At 35.8% G+C, this 20,382-nt stretch overlaps 1 protein-coding gene and 1 long non-coding RNA gene across 10 annotated transcripts in view; one reads left to right on the top strand and one right to left on the bottom strand.

Annotated features, from left to right (window-relative positions):
* Nucleotides 1-20,382, top strand: part of zc3h13 (zinc finger CCCH-type containing 13) — a 301,826-nt gene that overhangs the window by 240,428 nt on the left and 41,016 nt on the right. For all 9 annotated transcript variants that reach the window (XM_073814423.1, XM_073814422.1, XM_073814421.1 and 6 more), the window contains 3 exons: nt 5,324-5,755; nt 5,956-6,168; nt 8,224-8,725. In XM_073814423.1, coding sequence (XP_073670524.1) covers nt 5,324-5,755; nt 5,956-6,168; nt 8,224-8,725 — 1,147 coding nt within the window. The remainder of the gene's footprint in view (nt 1-5,323; nt 5,756-5,955; nt 6,169-8,223; nt 8,726-20,382) is intronic.
* LOC135736090 (uncharacterized) lies at nt 11,648-14,804 on the bottom strand. The gene is made up of 4 exons (XR_010527774.2): nt 12,992-14,804; nt 12,794-12,884; nt 12,619-12,699; nt 11,648-11,773 (listed from the first exon to the last, which is right to left on the bottom strand). It is a non-coding gene; the product is annotated as an uncharacterized lncRNA (long non-coding RNA).

The raw sequence follows: 20,382 nt of genomic DNA, 5'->3' as shown, positions 1-20,382 counted from the left end.
ATGAAATGGCTGAAGGATGTATTTATATTGCTGTTCTTCATATCTTTTCAGGTATTTTCATGATAATAAAGAATATGTTTAATAATTATATTTGACGAGTGTTGCTTTTTCAAATGCATGCTATAAGCGACTCAAACTAACAGTGATTTTAGATCGATAAGGACTTACTGATCAAAAGCCGTAGTACATGAAATAGCTGTAATAAGATCGGCTGTCCGATTCAGAAATGTGATCGGCCACGTATTATTAGTGGAGATCGGGACATCCCTACTTCATGTGCGTAATGCTTGTCACAAGTTATAAGAGAAGATAAGGCATCTTTTTTTGACTGCAATTCACACACAGTGGTGTGTGTGTTTACACTTGGCATTAACTTGCGTTTTCGTCGATCTGATCACAAGTGGACAACATTAATGCCAGGTGTAATTGGTTGCTTTTGTAGTGTAAACACACATGTGGTTGAATGTGTTCAAACAGCCACCAGAGAATGCCTTCTCTCCGCCTATTTATCTAATCTGAGGTACTGAGCACAATGTTTTATGTCTTTTCTGATTTCTGGCACGAACACACGGTGTGCTGCGCTATTTTTAGCCTTTCATTGATAAAACTCAATGTAGTTTCATTTTGCAAATGTGTGAAAGTTGTGTGATCTTATTTCATCAATTGCGCTGAAATATCAGAGAAAGCTGTAACATATTCATGTACAAAACACTGTGCAGCATGTTTACTTGCAACACAAGCAGTGGACTCCTACATAATTAGTTTGCGTCCATATAAACTTTGCGTTTAGATGACAGCAGAGAGACTCGCCCACAGTCTCCACAGACCAACCCCTTCAAAGTAATCTTGACAGCAGCAGTCAAAAGTGGACAAAAGAGACGGATTTAAATACCAGGTGTAAATGTGATGTGTCTCCCATCCACTTGTGATCCGATTGACGAAAACACATCTTAATACCAATCGTAAACAGCTGAGAGAGAGCAAAGACAGAACTAAAAACAGAGTACTCGCATGGGGGTGGGGCGCTGTGCTCGTTCTCTCCGTCACTTTGTCAGTAGCATGCTTCACTCAGAAAACCCAATAACAGATCAAATAAGGCGTTGGCGGCCGGCAAAAAATTGCTACTGTGGTTACACACATGGATACTGCCTACCAGCGGTCTGCATGTGTGTTTGCATGTCAACGCGGACGACGACGGAGAAGTATATATGAAAACCAATGCTTATCCTAAGCCGTTGTGGCTACGCCATAGGACGTATGCACAACTACAATGAGCTCTTTAGCAGGGACGTGCACAGACATTTTGAGGGGCAGGGGCTCAAGTGAAATAAAGGGCACTTCTCATAATTATGTATATTTTTTTCTTTTTTTTTAAACAAAAGTATATATATTAACGCAATTCTGACTTCCTTTTTTAAAAATATTATTAAAAACGTTAATTAATTTTATCTTCCTCAAACTCACACAATTGTTTAATTTTCAAAAGATGTCTACAAAATAATCAGTTCACACAGACACCATGGTCTCCTTAGTAGTAGGTTTATAGAGCAGCAAAGGAAGCCATTACACAATGTGCATGTTTTGAAAACATTAAATTACACATTAATTACAAATGTGTTAAAATGCTAAAAACAAAGTTGTGACTGCTGAGTTAGCGCTACATGCCAATAAATGCTATATCATAGCGTTTAGCTGATTAGTTGTTAGTTGTTACTCAAAATGTATTTTTGTCTGATAAGGGCTCAAAATATAAGGTCTGTTTACTAATTTGAGCTTCTGGCATGAGCCTCAGAGCAGAGCTCAACATTATTATTCATGACCCTTTCAAATAGGGCAAAAATAGACCATTTAATTAAAATGTCAAATTCTAGGGTTGTAAATAGACATGTAAAAACGTTTCTGGATAATTTTTGCACTTAATAAAGCAACATTCCTTCTATGTAATTGTCAAAGAACAATTTAACATATTATGACAACACATCCTATGGCACCTTTAATCTTAGGTTTCATATTTATGAGGGTTACACATGTCAGAAACAACAAATATAGATTAGGCCTATTTTATTTGTATTTTATATTTTACTTTTTTGTGATGTCAGTGAAAATTCAGACTGGGCAAGTAAAATACTGAACCATCAGATTTCTTCCCAATCTACTCCAGCACTCCAGTATAACACATTATACTTATTTAACAGCCATTACAAAAAAACGCAAACAAAAAAGCTTACTACTGCAGTTAGCAATTATTTTATTGTTTGTGCTTTCTTATTTTATGAGCAGTCTGTTTAAACTACATACACTACACTGTTACAAGTTTGCAACTCTTCAGGTAAATATGGGATTGCCATGGAAAACAATGTCCCTGAATCAATATGTGTAACAACGTGTTCCATATTTTGTGCATAAAACTGTTAATACAAGAATGCTTTGCTTTCATCCTCAAACACTTACCGATAGCCTGCCTGCATAATCAAGCACATGATCGCGTCTTGTTCAGGCTGAGCTTTGGCGCTTGAAGTGCGAATGATGCAGCACGAGTGTAGACAGAACAATCATAAAGCGCAGTAAATTAGAGAGGGGGGACTAAGGAAAGGTAAAGCCAATCATATTAGCGATGTGAATTTTTGAGGCGGGACTCATCTGTTAACCGTTTGTGTGCCATAAATAGCGCTATTTTTCTATATAAAAGTTTAAATCTCATTTAAATTATTCCTGAATGAATTCATGTTAAATTAAAATAAGCAACAAGTAAAAACACAAGAAACAGACAGACATCAGTTGTTATATGAATAAAGATCTTTTTTTTTTTAAAAGCACCCCAGAAAAAAAGGGCACTTTCTCTCCAGGAATAAAAAGGGCAGGTGCTCAAGCCCCCTTTGATGTCTATGTGTGCACGTGCCTGCTCTTTAGTTTTAACTACTTCCCCTAAACTGGTCACTTACAATACTAAAATATTCCACTTATATTTACCTACTTAATTGCCCTTGGCCACTGTGCATCGTTTTTGGGAGCCACTATGTAGCAATGTCGTGCAAGAGCCCGTCATTACTGCTTTCAGCTATATATTTTTTTATTTAGTTTTATTGATTAACCCTCTGGGGTCCGACCATTTTGGGACACTGTCAGAGGTTCTGACATGCTCTTACATTTGGTATTTTTTCAGTTGCTTAAAAACATAATAATGGCAAGTGTCTCATACCACTGTGTTCAGCACAAACTGGGCTAAAATATTATATGAGCTACATGTATGTACAGGTTTGTATTTTTGAGAGAAAAATGTTTATGCGTGGTTTTTAAAAAAGCAAACATTTTAAGTCACTGATATAAGTCCACAAAACCCATACTAAACATGTTTTAACAAGACTTTCCTAAACAGAATCTAGTAGTCTAGAGATTTTTCTTTAAAATGATGTGAAAATCATCCTGCTTACTCATTCACATAAACCAATATATTGATTTAGAAATTGTAAGACACTTTTTGTTAAGAGGGGCCATATGCGAGAAGGATTGATTGACAGCTAGCAAACAAAGCCTCGCATAATGAGCTGCATAATGAGGCAGGAGCGAACTACAGTAAAGAATGTGAGGACAAATGTATACATGTTTGTTTGAGGTTTATTAAGAAGTTAAAAATATAATCAAAATAGAAATGAAGGTCAGTAGGACATTTTCAGTTTATTTGGGAACACACCCTATTCAAAAACTTAACTTGTATAAGAAACTGATAAACAACAGAGCTGTAAACTTCATGTGGCTCATGTTACCATATAACTTTATGTCCAAAAAGTGTGAATGTTTTTCCACTTCGCAGACCTGTAAGAGAGTTATGAACAGCTGTTAGTATAAATTGTCCACAGAAATACCCTTACATACATAACTGATGGGTAAATGATAGCACTATATTCAGATAAACTATCATGCACATAAACTAAATTAGTATCTCAGATAAACATCTGCAATGATTAGTTATATAAAAAGCTGTTTTCAGATGACTGTTTTCAGATGCCCATCCCCTTATCGTCTAGCTTCTGTTTTAAACGCGTTTCTGTAAGCGAGTATGAACTTTAAAAACACATCGCATATGTCCATGTGCGCGAGCTCGCGTCTCCGTGGAAACAACGCGGCGCTCATAATAAAACGGTGTCGCGTGGAAAGTATGGAATGCGTTGCATGTAAACAATATCATAATACAGCAGATTCCGCAGTGCAGCATTACTCAAAGTTGCCATGAAGGAAACGAAAGTGAATAACTGTGTCTTACACTGTACAGCATCTAACAATGACATCCACCATTACGTGATCGCGCAAACTCATTTGTAAATAAGCATGTAAACTTGGAATCATATTACAGCACACACTTAAAAGATACAGCAGTGCAGCATTACTCAAAGTTGCCATGAAGGACACGAAAGTGAATAACGGTGTCTAACACTGTACAGCATGTAACAATGAAATCCGCCATTATGTGATCACGCGCGTACTCGTTTGTAAACAATGCGAAAGTTTTTCTATCCGAAGCGCGCAGTCTGCTGAGGTTGCTTATGTAGGCTGAACTGCATAAGCCATAACATATTACATGATAGCAAATATAAATGAAGACAAATGACTTACAGTTTCTTCAGGAATATATCCTCCTCCATTGCGTCTTCCATTGTTCTTCTTCTTAGGTAACGTTAAAGATAAACGCTTCTCTTCCTCAATGTCCAGACATAAATGAAGATATTCCTCACGTGTGTGTATAAAGGTTATAATCCAAACATGCGGTAAAGTCTTTAAATCTGATCAAACTTTACGCTTTGTTTATTATTGTTGGAACTGCTGGTCTCTTCATTACCATGTCAACAGCCTGTGGGCGTGACCGAATTAGAGATAATGAGCTCATCCAGGAAAAACGGTACTCTCTTTACTTCAATGCAGATTATAAAAACAGGAAATATTTGTTTTTGATTATAATTAGCTTGTTAAAAGTAGACATTTCAGGCTTTCTTTGGATATGTGTATCATGTTTGTGTGACGAGTATTCGCAGAGTTTCAACTGATTTTTGTAACGTGTTTTGAGAGACAGCTGGCGGAGACAGAAATGTCTAAATGTGCACCCTGTTTATTTTCTTTATTTGACAAAAACACAAAGATCTCTTGTTATTGTGAATGTACACTAATTAAAGAGGACCCTTCAGAGTTTCAAATGATGTATTATTAATGATGGAGTATTTTAAGTTGATTCTGCTATGATAAGGAGAAAACACGTCAAAACGCGTCCCCGCGTATTTGGACCCCTGGGGGTTAAGCTTGTTTACTTACTTAATTTCTTGTTTGTCCCTAGAGAGCCGTATGAATCGTGAGAAGGATAGCTGCCGTGATGAACGAGACTACGAGATTGAACGCATTTCTGTACGTGATGGCTGTGATGCCAAAGACAGTCGAGACCGCCGTGGTGAACGAGATAGACGTGATGCCCGGGATGAGCGACATCACCGTGGAGAGGTTAAGGATTCTAGGGATACATATGCAACAGAAACTCGAGACCGCTCGGGACAAGAATCCCTGGAACATAGAGAAAGAGAACGTGACAGGGAAAGGGAAAGAAAAGAACCTCATAGAAAAGAGGAAACTTCCCAGGAGGACAGGAGTTATGGAAGAGGACATGGAAAGGAAGAAGTAAAAATTGAGACCAGAGTGGAGATCAGGAATGAATCTCGAGGTGAAAGAACAGGAAGAGGGAGGGGACGTGGATCAGATTCCCTGGATCAGAAAGGTAAGAAGATCTTTTGTCTTATTGACTCCCTTAACAGGGTCGGCAAATGGTGGTATATTGTACCTTTAGGTCCCTCATATTATTATTGGCAGATTGGCAACAGTTAAAGCTAAAGTATAAATATCTATTGCAGTCAAACTGAAAATTGTGATGTTTCTTTTAAAATGTTATTGTTAATTGAAATACATTTAATATTTTAGGGTCTGCTCGTGGTAGCAGAGCATCACAAGGTGACACCAGTGGTACTCATGGACATGAAAGCTGGGAGCCCCGGAGCAGTTTCAGAGATAGAAGTTCTGAAAGGAACAGTGACCGTGATCGATATGACAATGATAGGTCGCGGGGAGAACAGGTCAGAGATGACCGGAGGGTAGGGCATGCGGAGAGAGATTGCCGTGACAACAGAGAAAGAGGTGACTTGTTTTACATATTCAATCATGAAAAAATAGCTCACACAATACACCTTTTAACAGATACTTTTATACAAAGTGATTTGTAAATAAGGTATGTATTTATCTTATACAGGCGCTTATAAGGACTGACTTCGTCAGAATCATAACACAAAACAAGGAATGTAAATCTGTATTGTATTGCTCCAGCGTCACATTAACGTTATGTAAACGGCATTTATAGTAAAAAACTGCACATATGCAGATGTCATAGCAAATAGCAGTAAATATACACACACCTTTTTCTTCTGAAGTTCATTCTGCTCCATGAGACCACGCTAAACACTCACAGTAAAGACGTGAGACAGAGAGAGAGGGCCCAGCTAAGAGGGTTACACATGCGGCACAGTCTATGGCGGGGAACTTTAACCCTCTGGGGTCCGACCATTTTGGGACACTGGCAGATGTTCTGACATGAAATACCACATAAGCTTACATACATAACTGATGGGTAAATATCACTGATAGCACTACATTCAGATTAATTATCATGTACATAAACTAAATTCAGAACATCTCAGATAAACATCTGCAGTTATAAGTTATATAAAAAGCTGTTTTCAGATGCCCATCGACTGATCATCTAGCTTCTGTTTTTAACAATGTTTTATGCGTTTCTGTAAGTGCACATGTACTTTTAAAAACACATTGCATATGGCGTTCATGTGCATGAGTACTCTCGTCTCCTCACGCGTAAACAATGCGGCACTCGTGAAAATCTGTGTTGCATGTAAAGCCCAATGTATGGAATCATATTAAAGCTCACTATATCCTGTAGTGCAGCCTTACTGAAAGTTAAAGGATAGATGATAGTGAATTGCTGTGTCTAAACTGCATGGCATGAGAATTATCCGCCATTACTTGAGTAAGTTACTGTTACACGCGTCCTCGTTTGTAAACAATTGCTGTTTCTCAATCTGAAGCCAGCAGCAGTCTGCTGAGCTCGTATATGCAGGCTGAACTGCACAAAAAATAAGCATATTACATGATAGAAAATATATAAATGAGGATACATAACTTACTTCAGGAATAAGTTGTGGTTCCTCCTCCAGTGCGTCATCCATTGTTCTTCTGAAACGTAATTAACGCTTCTTTACTCTTCCTCAATGTCCAGACATGACTGAAGATCTTCCTTACGTGTGTGTATGTTTATAATGTATGTATAAACACAGTAAAGTCTTTAAATCTGATCGAACTTTATGCTTCGTCTAATGTTTGAACTGGTCAACGTGTAGTCATTACCATGTGAACAGCGGGTACCGCCTGTGGGCGTGACCGCATTAGAGATAATCAGCTCAGCCAGGAGAAACTGTACTTTCTTTACTTCAGTACAGATTATATAAACAGGCAATATTTGTTTACGATTATAAGTAGTTTGTTTAAATGAAAGAGATTTCAGGGTTTTTTTGGATATGTGTATCATGTTTGTGTGACGATTATTCATGGAGTTCCAATTGATTTTCGTAACGTGTTTTGAGAGACAGCTGGTGGAGACAGAGATGGCTGAATGCGCACCCTGTTTATTTTCTTTATTTGACAAAAACACAAAGATTTGTTGTTATGGTGAATGTACACAAATTAAAGACCATTTGAATGGTCCTAAGCATCCCCTCTTACGGTGCCCCATCGACACGGGCAGACTCTCCTTGTTCTGCTTGATCTTGTTTTTCCATGGCGATGACATCGTGCAGTTAAAAAATCTGAACAAACTACTTGGAAAGTGGGGGGGGGGCATGATTGTGATTTTGAAAAGTGGGGGGACATGGGGGAAATGTGGGGGACATTTCCCCCCTCCCCAGTGGAAATTACACCCCTGAATTTATATTTTTATATATTCTAATTTTTTTGAGATACTTGGATTTTCCTTAGTTGTCAGTTATAATCATAAAAATTAAAAGAAATAAACTTTTGAAATATATCTGTCTATGTGTATATATCTGTGAGAATATATCTATGTCTGTGAGACATCAAAAATCCTCTATATGATTGATCACAATGTCTGTCCCTGTTCTTCAACAGAACAAAGAGCTTCTCCTCGCCATCAACAGAACCGTGGTGAAGACCTTGAAGAGAGGAGAGATGACAGAAGGAATGATCGAGGGGAGGAAAGACGAGAAGACCGTATCCGTGAAAGAGAAAGGGAGAAGGAGAGAGAAAGGGAGAAGGAGAGAGAAAGGGAGAAGGAGAGAGAAAGGGAGAAGGAGAGAGAGAGGGAGAAGGAGAGAGAGAGGGAAAAAGAGAGAGAAAGAGATGCTGAAAGAGAAAGTGAGCGAGTCAGGGAAAGGGAACGTGAAAGAGAGAGGGAAAGAGAACGGGAAAGGGAGGAACGGGGCCGGGAAAGGGAGAGAGATGAGCGGGGGAGAGAAAGGGAACGAGAGAGGAAGGAAAGGGATAGGGAGCAGAGAGAGAGGCAGAGGGAATGGGAAGAAAGAGAGAAGAAAAGGGAGGAGAGGCGAGAGAGAAGGGATGAGTTGCGAGATGATCGCTCTGGCCGAGACGCTCAGGAAGAGAAGAAGACCATGTAAGTTATAGCGCCTAATGATGTACTTAATTCTTCCTGTTTAGTTGATGCAAATATTTTAGAGTGACAGTTAAAATAATTATTTGACTTGGCCAATTTAATGTATTTCTAAAGCGTTTTTCATAATTTGCATTGTTTTAAAACAGCTTTATTCAAAATGTCAAATGTATTTCTAATATGCTTTACACCTCTCTTTGTGTGATTAATTGCAGTTAATTGCAATCCTATTATTGAATTAAGCATATACCATTTATTTAAGAGTAATTTTTCATTGTTTATTATATATGCTATACATTGTAGTGTTTCATTTTGCAGAAGCTGTTGTTTGAAACACTATTGCGGGAATTTTCAGGTATAAGTTAAAGAGGGATAATATGTATAATTAATTAATTTAATTATACATTTAATCAATTATTGAGGTTTTATCTTAGCCAAATTAATAATAGCAGTTTATTAATACATTCTTCCTGCGAATATATACATAATTCATAATTGTGTAGTTTGCCAAAGTGAAGAGTGCCAGAAATCTGGATACTTGAGCCCGACTGATATGCATTGTTTTATTTATTTATTATTTTGGGAGGGGTATGAAGATATTAGGGGGGTGAAAAAGACAGATAATGATATATCTGCTGATATTCTTTGTGTATTATAGAACAGTATACATATACAGTACATAGAATACACTATTTGGGGCGGCAGGGGCTCAGGGGTTCATGTAGGTTGTCTACAAACCGGAAGGTTGGTGGTTCAATTCCCGGCTCCTTTTGACCAAGTGTCGAGGTGTCCTTGAGCAAGACACCTTACCTCAGCTGCTACCGATGAGCTGGATGGTGCCTTGCATGGCTGACAGCGCCGTCGGCGTATGAATGGGTGAATGTGAGGCAACTTGTAAAGCGCATTGGATGGCCATAGGTCTGTTAAATGTGCTATATAAATGCAGTCCATTTACTATCTATATATATTAACAGAATATACTATGAATTAATACTTTTTTGGAGTGATCACCCACAAATGTGGTGATCAAACACTTATATTGATGTGACAAAGATATGTAATATAGGCAGAGGTTTTATCAATTTAACAATTAACTTTATTATCCAAAATGAGTTTGATTTCAGTGCACTAAACTGTAAATGTGACTTATTATAAATAACTTAAAAAACACAAACAGAACAAAGTATATACACTGCATGAAAAGAGCTGTATCAGTACTAGGAAACTCCTGTAAACACCACTGATTTTCGAAAGTATCTACTAGTTCCACTGAGGGTAACCTACTAATTCCACCAAGTTAGCACTGCATGAAAAGAGGTGTATCCGTACTAGGAAACTCCTGTAAACACCACTGATTTTCGGAGGTATCTACTAGTTCCACTGAGGGTAAACTTCTAATTCCACCAAGTTAGGAAACTCCCGTAATGATACCAATTCGGATGTATCTTGCTGATGGGATATTCCTGTGGTATATGCAGCCATTTGTTGCCATGGCAAATAATCCCATTGAAGATTTTGTCAGGGGACATTTTCACACCTGCAGAGGTACTGGGATTTCACACCTTTGCACAATTCTAGTGTCCCCATTGGTGTTTAATCTCAACACTGATTGGTTGCTTTTAAAACCCCCTCCCAAAACTCTGACATCTATTGGGACACAACTTTGAAACTTTCCAGTTGAGATTATTTGATTGGTTACACTTTCTATTAAGCCCAACCCAAGCCCTCATAGCTTAGTGACTTGATTGGTTATTTGCCTGCTATGCAGATAGACTACAATCCCCCCCCCCACTATATATATATATATATATATATATATATATATTCATATTCATCCCAAAACCCTTAAAAAAAATAAACTTGAATTGAGTTTGAAATGTTTATTTAATAAAAAACTGAACAATTCACAATTGTCACAATCACAAAATAATATTATACACAAATATTAAAAGTTGCATACATAAACAATACTATTTAAACTCGTAAATATACAGACAGAGAAAGCAATATTAGAGTAAAATAAAACAAAATAAAAGCGACAATGAAAACTACATTCAAAGCAGTACAATGTAAAGTAGCAGTGGCGGCTCGTGACTGCTCATCCGAGGGGTGCAAATTCAAAATAAGTGTTCGGAGTGTCATGTGTGTTGCTTGTGTTTTTAAAATGTGTTTGTTGCTTCATGTAAACCATGTGCATCACGTGTTTAGTCAAAACAAAAAAAATGACTCTTACATAGTATTTTTGTCTCGTTTTCAGTAGAAATATTATTTAAATAAAATGCTTTTTCTTGATGAACAAAATGACCTAAGAAAATAAGTCTAGTTTTAGACAAAATAAATAAATGCACACAATTTAAGTGAATTTGTGCTTAAAACAAGCAAAAATATCTGCCAATGGTGTGAGAAAAAATCTTAAGTTTTCTTTTTTCTTAAAAACTTAATTCAAGCACAATTTTCTCACCCCATTGTTATATATTTTTGCTTGTTCAGGCACAAATTTACTTAAATTGTATATTTTTGTCTAAAAACTAGACATTTTCTTAGGTAATTTTGCTCTTCAAGAAAATACATCTTGATTTAAGAATTTTTAGTTTTTCTACTAAAAACAAGATAAAAATCCTAAGTTAGAAACTGATTTTTTGCAGTGTTGATTCAATTGCAGAGCTCTGTCTTGGAATTATTCAAGAATTTCTCACTGTAAAACCTAAAAGTTAACTAAACTCAAACCATTTAAGAAAACCGGTTGCATTAAACCATTTAAGTTTTAAAACACATGGATTTGAGTACTGTGAACTTAAACAAATTGAGTCACATGCAGTTATGCACTTATATTTAAGTTCACACTAACTAAATATAAGTGCATAATTGCACAAGACTTAAGTTCACAGTACTCAAATGTATGTTTTTTTTTAAACTTAATGGGTTAAGGCAACCGATTTCCTTAAATGGTTTGAGTTAAGTTAACTGTTAGGTTTTACATTGTGAAGCATATACTTGTCAGCAAACGTAACATTGATGCACCCTCATCTGGACAGACATCTCTTTGGAGCCCTTTGGAAATATAAAAGTACATATAAGTATTTGGCATAATACTAATACACATATACGTATACACATACACACACACGACAAATCAAATGACATAGAATTAAAGTTGTACATTTTAGAAAGTTTACATTAAACCAGTGGTTCTTAATAGTGATGCACCGATGTATCGGCCGCCGATATTTATCGGCCGATTTTTGATGAATTTGAAACCATCGGCATATCGGCAATAGCACGAGAAAAACAATCGGTATCGGCCTATTAATTAACTGCATAAAGAAATCCATTATATGTAAAAAAAAAAAACGAGTTAATGTTGTTAATAAAATAAATGCTGAACAGCAAAAACCACCTTTGAAGGTTGTCATGCTGTCTTATTATATTTGTTATTGCTTAATTTGTGTCTCTCTTATTATGTTGGTCAGTTGAATGTTAATTAGATCAAATCCATGTTCAGTAAAAATAATTTGATGCAGAAATAAACTAGCAAATAGACCAACTGTATAGTATTGTATAGAAGTGTTTAATATCGGTATCGGCCAGAAGTTGTCTGTTTAAATCGGTATCGGCCCAAACAAATCCTATCGGTGCATCCCTAGTTCTTAACGTTATTCCTGGAGGCCCACTGCCCTGCATGCTTTGTATATCTCTTTTATCTGACAGACGTAGTTCAGTTCATGGAGATCCCTTCTAATGAGCTGATGATTTGAATCAGGTGTGTTAAATAAGGGAGACATACAAAATGTGCAGAGCAGTGGGTCTCCAGGAATAACGTTAAGAACCACTGCATTAAACTGTACAAAGATACAACAATATATGATCAAAGAACTTCTTAATATACATCTTCTTACTTCATTTTCTGTGTTGATGTCCTCAAGAGTCTCTGTGTTGTTCTGCAGCTTCATTACAGTAGGCTACTTCAATATAGTTGTCTATCAAACACAGAATAAAAAAATTAGAATCACATACATCATAACACATCTATTTACGATTTAACCTCTTTAATAACTTAATTATTAAACTTACATCATTTTGGCCAGATTGCAGTGACATCAATTTCTTCAGTGTCTGGATCAGTCTGATGTTTTAGCTTCCACTGTTACTTCATTATATTTCTCTGGCAAACACAGAATTAAAAATTAAAATCACATATCACAATACATCTGTTTACTATTTAACATGTTTGATTTTAATTTAATGTAATCATTGAATGATTAAACATACATCATCTTTACCCAGAAACCTCTTCATCGTCCACAAAATTGACCACAGTGTACATGACCTCTGTAAACACAAACATGAATAGACTTCATATTTAAAAAGATGAAGAACAGCAAACATATAACGTTTAAATATATTATGACTCCAAGCTTCTTTACAATTAGCATCTAGGTTCTCTTAAAGTGAAGCTGGCTTTGTTACAAATCAATATAAAGCTATTAAAACAGTCTTGAAAAATAAGCAGCATCTACCAGAACTGAATGAGCTTTTAAAACAACAAAAGATCGTCTGTACCATTTAAAATAGCAGAGAGACACTTGCTAGCTGCTAACATTTCAAACAAACGAGTTACTGTTGTTTTGTTTGTTTTAAGCAAATAACGTCTCATCTTGGCTTCTTTAAAGTTTTGTTTTTAAAAATTTAAACATCGAATTGATTCTTTTAACAGCCCGGTTTGAATGTAACTTCGCGTATTTTTAACCTCATGTTTACCGCTGTGTACCACGTATAACCTTAATGTTTTACTGTTTGTGCTTTAAATTCAAACAGTTCTAGTATAAAGACAAAAACGAATCATAGTAAATAACATAATATGAACAAATAGGCAACCGATCAGCGCGATGCAGACAAATGAATTAAATCAAACTTACCTTACTGTTAATGAGCAAACAAACAAACAAGAGACGGAGTAGTCCAGGCAGTAACGGTTCGCGATTTGAATTTTCCGTCAAGCCCATAGGTTGAGCAGTCGCACCTGAAGGGTGGGGGCAGTCAGATGAGTGGGTGCAGGTGCATTCTGGGAAATGTAGTCCTTTTCTTTCATATACTTTTTAGAATCCGCATTTTCACACTATGCATTGTTCTTTATACTTGATTATTAATACAAAATAAAAAATATTTTTATAAAGTTTATTACGTTTACAAAACATGTTTAGTTGACAAACATGTTAACAGTTATTTGGAATGATGCTCAGATTTTCTTAAATTTAAAATCTTTGTGAATCAGCACCTTCTTGATGAAATACAAAACTCTTTAAACATGCCTCAGGAATTATCTCTGGGTTTAGTGGATTAACTGCTCATCATTGGAAACATTGAATGTATACCTAAATGAATTCTTACTTAAATATAAGTAAATATAAACTAATGCTGAGTTAAGACATGTAACTTACTGAACTTACTTAACTACAACATGAACTCAAATTAATTTATTGTAAATGACTGCATTAACTAACAATGAAAAACATGTCATGTTGTAGTTAATGATGACTCTTCAATATATGATATGCTGTAACTCAGCATTAGTTCATGTTAAAGTAAAAAAACATGTATGTCTTTTTTCACTGTGATATATGGACCCTTATTATATTATAAAGTCCCCATCTCTTTTGTTTAAATTGATTGATTGAAGACAAACATTATAATATGTGGTCTGACTTTGTGCAAGCATGCATTATCAAATGCTAAAAGTTACCTCCTCAGATAGACTAGAACATTCATTGGTGCCCGAACATTTTCCTTACAAGGGCCAAACCTGACTGAGGGCTGTGGGCCAAAAGTAAATGTTGTTGTGTTATATTAAAATTAAAGTTGCCCTGATAACCCCTAATTTATAATTTTCTAATATTTTAAAAATAAATAAGCAAACATTACTCTGTTTATGCATAACTAATGCAGTTTTATTTTCCAAGGCTTTTTGTAGAAAAAAGAAATCGTTTTGCCAATCAATTTTAAATATCTTTTTCTCTGTGTGCCACTGCCGCAACCTCTTCATTTTTAGCCTATAGTACCCGAGTTCATTAGGTTTCGTGATGCATTTTATACACATTCAAGTATGCATGAAACATAAAAAAATTAAAGGTCTTTTGTGGGCCAACTTTGGGCACCTCTGGACTAGAAGTACAGTAGCTGACAGGTATCTGCAGATATGTTTACCCGAGTTTGTCAGTCTGTTTCACCCAACATGTTTTGCATCCACATGTGAAAGACTGTCTTTTAGATTATGGACCTGTCTATTGATATTTTTGTTTCTATTTTAAAAGATTTAATGAAATGTTGGGGTAGAATTATAATAACAATAGAAACAATGAACTTCAAATCATGAGACATCAGCAAAAATAAGCAGCTTTACATTTCACTGACTAATTTATCAACATCCTAGCTAGCAAAAATGAGTTACATGATGTCATTTGAACGGCTTCTTTTAAACGATGTATGCAGCATTGAGACATACGTGCACAATATTCTGACCTAGGGCAGTTGGAGACATGTTTTCAAAGTGTTGGAAAATATATTCTGAAATAACATTTGTTGCATTTCTCTTGAGTCAGAGACATAATTTTCACACATTAAAATGGTAATTGTGTCCATTGAATTTTAGTTATTTTGAATGATGCTTAGTTTCTTAAATAGACTTATTAAATTATATTAATAATAAATATATTTAGAAAACACAGTTTTTATGTACCACAATACTGTATGTGCTGTCTTAAAGAGACATGGTTAACCCCCCACCCCACTCAGCTCTGAAAACAAAGAAGACACCTCTACCTGTGGGTCATTAACATATAAAAAGCCGTTCACACCTCACACCCACCGCTCCTCACAACCAGCTGTAAGGATTCCTGGAAACTTCCACCAGTTCCTTTAAACATCCACAAACGTAAGGTTTCTGGATGTTTCACAAGTTTACTTTGGTGTATTACCTTTCCAAGCACTCTGCCTCAAAAATCTGGCAAACCTAAAGTTTAGCAGGGATTTCCCATTCCGTATTTGTCCGTATACAGCTCTTTTCATGCAGTGTAGGAAACTCCCGTAATGATACCAATTCGCATGTCTCTTGCTGAGGGGATATTCCTGTGGTATATGCAGCCATTTGTTGCCATGGCAAATAATCCCATTGAAGATTTTGTCAGGGGACATTTTTACACCTACAGAGGAACTGGGATTTCACATCTTTGCACAATTCTATTGTCCCCATTGGTGTTTAATCTCAACACTGATTGGTTGTTTTTTAAACCCCCTCCCCAAACTCTGACAACTATTGGGACACTACTTTGAAACTTTCCAGTTGAGATGATTTGATTGGTTACACTTTGTATTAAGCCCAACCCAAGCCCTCATAGCTTAGTGACTTGATTGGTTATTTGCCTGCTATGCAGATAGACTACAACCCCCCCCCCCCCAATATATACTACTATACACCCCCAAAACCCTTAAAAAAATAATAACTTGAATTGAGTTTGAAATGTTTATTTAATAAAAAACTGAACAATCCACAATTGTCACAATCACAAAATAATATTATACACAAATATTAAAAGTTGCATACATAAACAAGACTATTTAAACTCATAAATATACAGACAGAGAAAGCAATATTAGAGTAAAATAAAACAAAATAAAAGCAACAATGAAAACTACATTCAAAGCAGTACAATGTAATGTAGCAGTGGCGGCCCGTGACTGCTCATCCGAGGGTTGCAATTTCAAAATAAGTGTTCGGAGTGTCATGTGTGTTGCTTGTGTTTTTAAAATATGTGTTTGTTGCTTCATGTAAACCACGTGCATCACGTGTTTAGTCAAAACACATGATGCACATACACGCACTCGACACGCAGAACACATATTTTGAAATTGGGAACCACACAAATGACGGGCTATATACATGTTGTGACAAACTTCGCATTGAGTGCTCACAAAAAAATAAGTCACCAGCTGCCACTGTAATGTAGTAAATATCTAAATAAAATGAACAACAACTATATTGATCTTGCTTTATGAAATCAGTCCTACACTGCAAAAAATGACTTTCTTACTTAGTATTTTTGTCTTGTTTTCAGTAGAAATATTATTTAAATTAAAATGCTTTTTCTTGATGAACAAAATGACCTAAGAAAATAAGTCTAGTTTTAGACAAAATAAATAAATATACACACACACACACACACACACACACACACACACACACACAATTTAAGTGAATTTGTGCTTAAAACAAGCAAAAAATCTGCCAATGGTGTGAGAAAACTTTTTACGTTTTCTTTTTTCTTAAAGGGGCAATAAGTAGGATTTTAAGTGTTTTTTTTTTAATCAAAATCAATGTCTTTATTCATAAATATGTCCTCGTTGGTGTCAAATGACCTCTGCCAGTGATCTGACTTTTCTTTGTAAGCTTAGAATTTCTTCTCTTTACTTACATTGAACAGGTAAGTCCAAGGAGGCATCCATATCGTTCCGCCATATTGATAAACTATAATAGCAGAGAGGGACAAAAGGCATTTGCCTACCAACGCGTTTCCACAACGCGTTTTCTTCAGATCACGTGAACCAGCTGCAACGGACAAGGAGATCAGCGATTACATAACAGCTACCGTAGTTGCAACCGTAGTTGGGGGTAGATCCTACTGATTGTAGGGCCCTATAAAATCCGTTTACTTTTTTCCCAAATTCCGTTTAATTTTTTCCCAAATTCCGTTTTCTCAGTTTTAATTTTTGCAAATTCCGTTTTATCCATTTAAATTTTTGGCAATTATATTTTTTACCCTTTACTGTTATTTTAGTCATAAAAAGAGTGTGCCTTTAATGTTAATGATTAAAATGTAAATGATTTGGGGAAAAACTGGATAACAGGATTACTTAATGACTATAAAAAATGCATTTACACACGCACATACACACGCACGCGCGCACACACAACTCAATTCAGTGCATTGTTTAGTGTTGTTGCAGGAGGCTACAATAAGGTGTCAAAGCAGTGGTGCCTTCAGAAGTGCCTTAAATACATCAATCCAGTGGAACGCAGGATAGTGTTCTGACTTATGACAGCATGAGCATGCAGCTCTTTGCACGTGCGAGCGAAAGAGAGACAGAGAGCGGGGCCATGATGCAGATGATTATATTTTAAATGCGAGGGATAGTTAGTTTGCCTCAGCTCACTTGAAATGCATAAAACTGAACAAATACATGAGAATTTGTGTTCGCACTTCGGACAGATGCGTAAGTGCGTGCACGTGAGAGAGGTGCAGTGAGACAGACGTGGATGAGAGAGTGCATGTATCTTTGCGCTCACGGTGAACAGAGTGTTGACAAAACTTACAAAATAACAGTTCTCCGGTCACATAAAAGTCCTGTGAGACCTGCTCGGAACTAAGTGCTTATCGTCGAATTTCTTAATTTTTTCGCTGACGAAAGCAGAGTCGTGGAGAGCCGCTTCGCCATGGTTTCAGTGTTTTGGAGGGGGTCTGAAACGACGGGAGGGGGCGTGTCGCCCAGATTTACTTCCCCCGGTCTGCATTTCCCCCAGACATACGTTCGTCTCCCACACAAAAACATAATTTTATTCAAAATATGTAAAATTCTGCGAAATTCCACGTAAATACTAGATTCCGTGTTAATTAGCCAATTCCGCGATTCCGTCCGCGATTCCGTGATCGCGGAAATTATAGGGCCCTATGATTGCCCCTTTAAAAACTTACTTAAGCACAATTTTATCACCCCATTGTTAGATATTTTTGCTTGTTTAGGCACAAATTTACTTAAATTGTATATTTTTTGTCTAAAAACTAGACATATTTTCTTAGGTAATTTTGCTAATCAAGAAAATACATCTTGATTTAAGAATTTTTAGTTTTTCTACTGAAAACAAGATAAAAATCCTAAGTTAGAAAGTGATTTTTTTGCAGTGTAGATTCAATTGCAGAGCTCTGTCTTGGAATTATTTAAACATTTCTCACTGTAATTTCTCACATTTAAGAAAAGCGGTTGCATTAAACCATTCAAGTTTTAAAACACATAGATTTGAGTACTGTGAACTTAAACAAATTGAGTCACATGCATTTATGCACTTATATTTAAGTTCACACTACCTAAATATAAGTGCATAATTGCACAAGACTTAAGTTCACAGTCCTCAAATGTATGTTTTTTAAAACTTAATGGTTTAAGGCAACCGATTTCCTTAAATGGTTTGAGTTAAGTTAACTGTTTTTACATTGTAAATCATATACTTGTCAGCAAAGGTAACGTTGATGCACCCTCATCTGGACAGACATCTCTTTGGAAATAAAAAAGTAGATATAAGTATTTGGCATAATACTAATACACATACACACACACACACACGACAAATCAAATGACATAAAGTTGTACATTTTGGAAAGTTTACATTAAACAATATATAACAATATATTATCAAAGAACTTCATAATGTACATCTTACTTAATTTTCTGTGTTGATGTCCTCAGAGTCTCTGTGTTGTTCTACAGCTTCATTACAGTAGGCTACTTTTTTATAGTTGTAAAAAAATAGAATCACATACATCATAACACATCTATTTACTATTTAACCTCTTTGATTTAATAATTTCATTATTAAACTTACATAATTTTGGCCAGATTGCAGTGACATCAATTTCTTCAGTGACTGGATCAGTCCGATGTTTTAGCTTCCACTGTTACTTCATTATAGTTCTCTTTCAAACACAGAATTAAAAATCAAAATCACATACATCTTAACACATCTGTTTACTATTTGATTTTTAAAATTGAATTAATAACTTGCATCATCTTTACCCAGAAACCTCTTCAGCGTCCACAAAGTTGACCACAGTGTACATGACCTCTGTAAACACAAACATGGATAGAGTTCATATTTAAAAAGATGAAGAACAGCAAACATATAATAGGTATGTTACAAAATGACGTAATACGCACGAGCGCTTTGTTCCCACGGCTGTGTTCCCAGCAGGTATTCAGCGCAGACGCGTTGGTGACTTAGGAAATCTGTCATATCTTTGCTTTGTGAATACCTCTAAAGCCCATATACTAGTGACATAAATTACTTTCTCACGTTGATTCTCATGTTTGAATTTCCAAGTTCGCTGTCGTAAGAAGAAAGTTATAGGCAAAGCTAAACTTCTCTCGTGTTTGGCATCAAAATCCTCTATGAAGGCGAGTATTTTTTTGTTTCAAAACAAATACTTTTGATAGAATTAACATTTAACTTGAATTAGGTGAAGTTTGGGATTGATTGTAACATTCGCATGTGCTTTTTTAAGATCCGCAAGTGACGTTGTTGTCAAAAGCAGAATCGCCCATTCAATCATATTGGCTTCCAAAACTTCTCCGTTTTCATCAATCCGTGCAGTATTTTTCAAAATAATCATACAGAACGAAGGATTAGAATATCTAGATTACATTATTGGCATAATTTTGTCAAACATATAAATAAATACATGCATGCAACATGCATGCATTTATTGATTTATTAATGATAAATAACATAATCATCAATTAATGTATTAATAATATCTGACTATTTAAATAGCTCGCCAGCATTATTAGCCAATTAAGAAATATTAAAGATACAATTAAATGTTTCTTTAATATATTTA

The sequence above is a fragment of the Paramisgurnus dabryanus genome, chromosome 4, assembly GCF_030506205.2.
Source record: "Paramisgurnus dabryanus chromosome 4, PD_genome_1.1, whole genome shotgun sequence".
Classification (NCBI taxonomy): domain Eukaryota; kingdom Metazoa; phylum Chordata; class Actinopteri; order Cypriniformes; family Cobitidae; genus Paramisgurnus; species Paramisgurnus dabryanus.
This window is presented reverse-complemented; position numbering and strand designations above follow the sequence as displayed.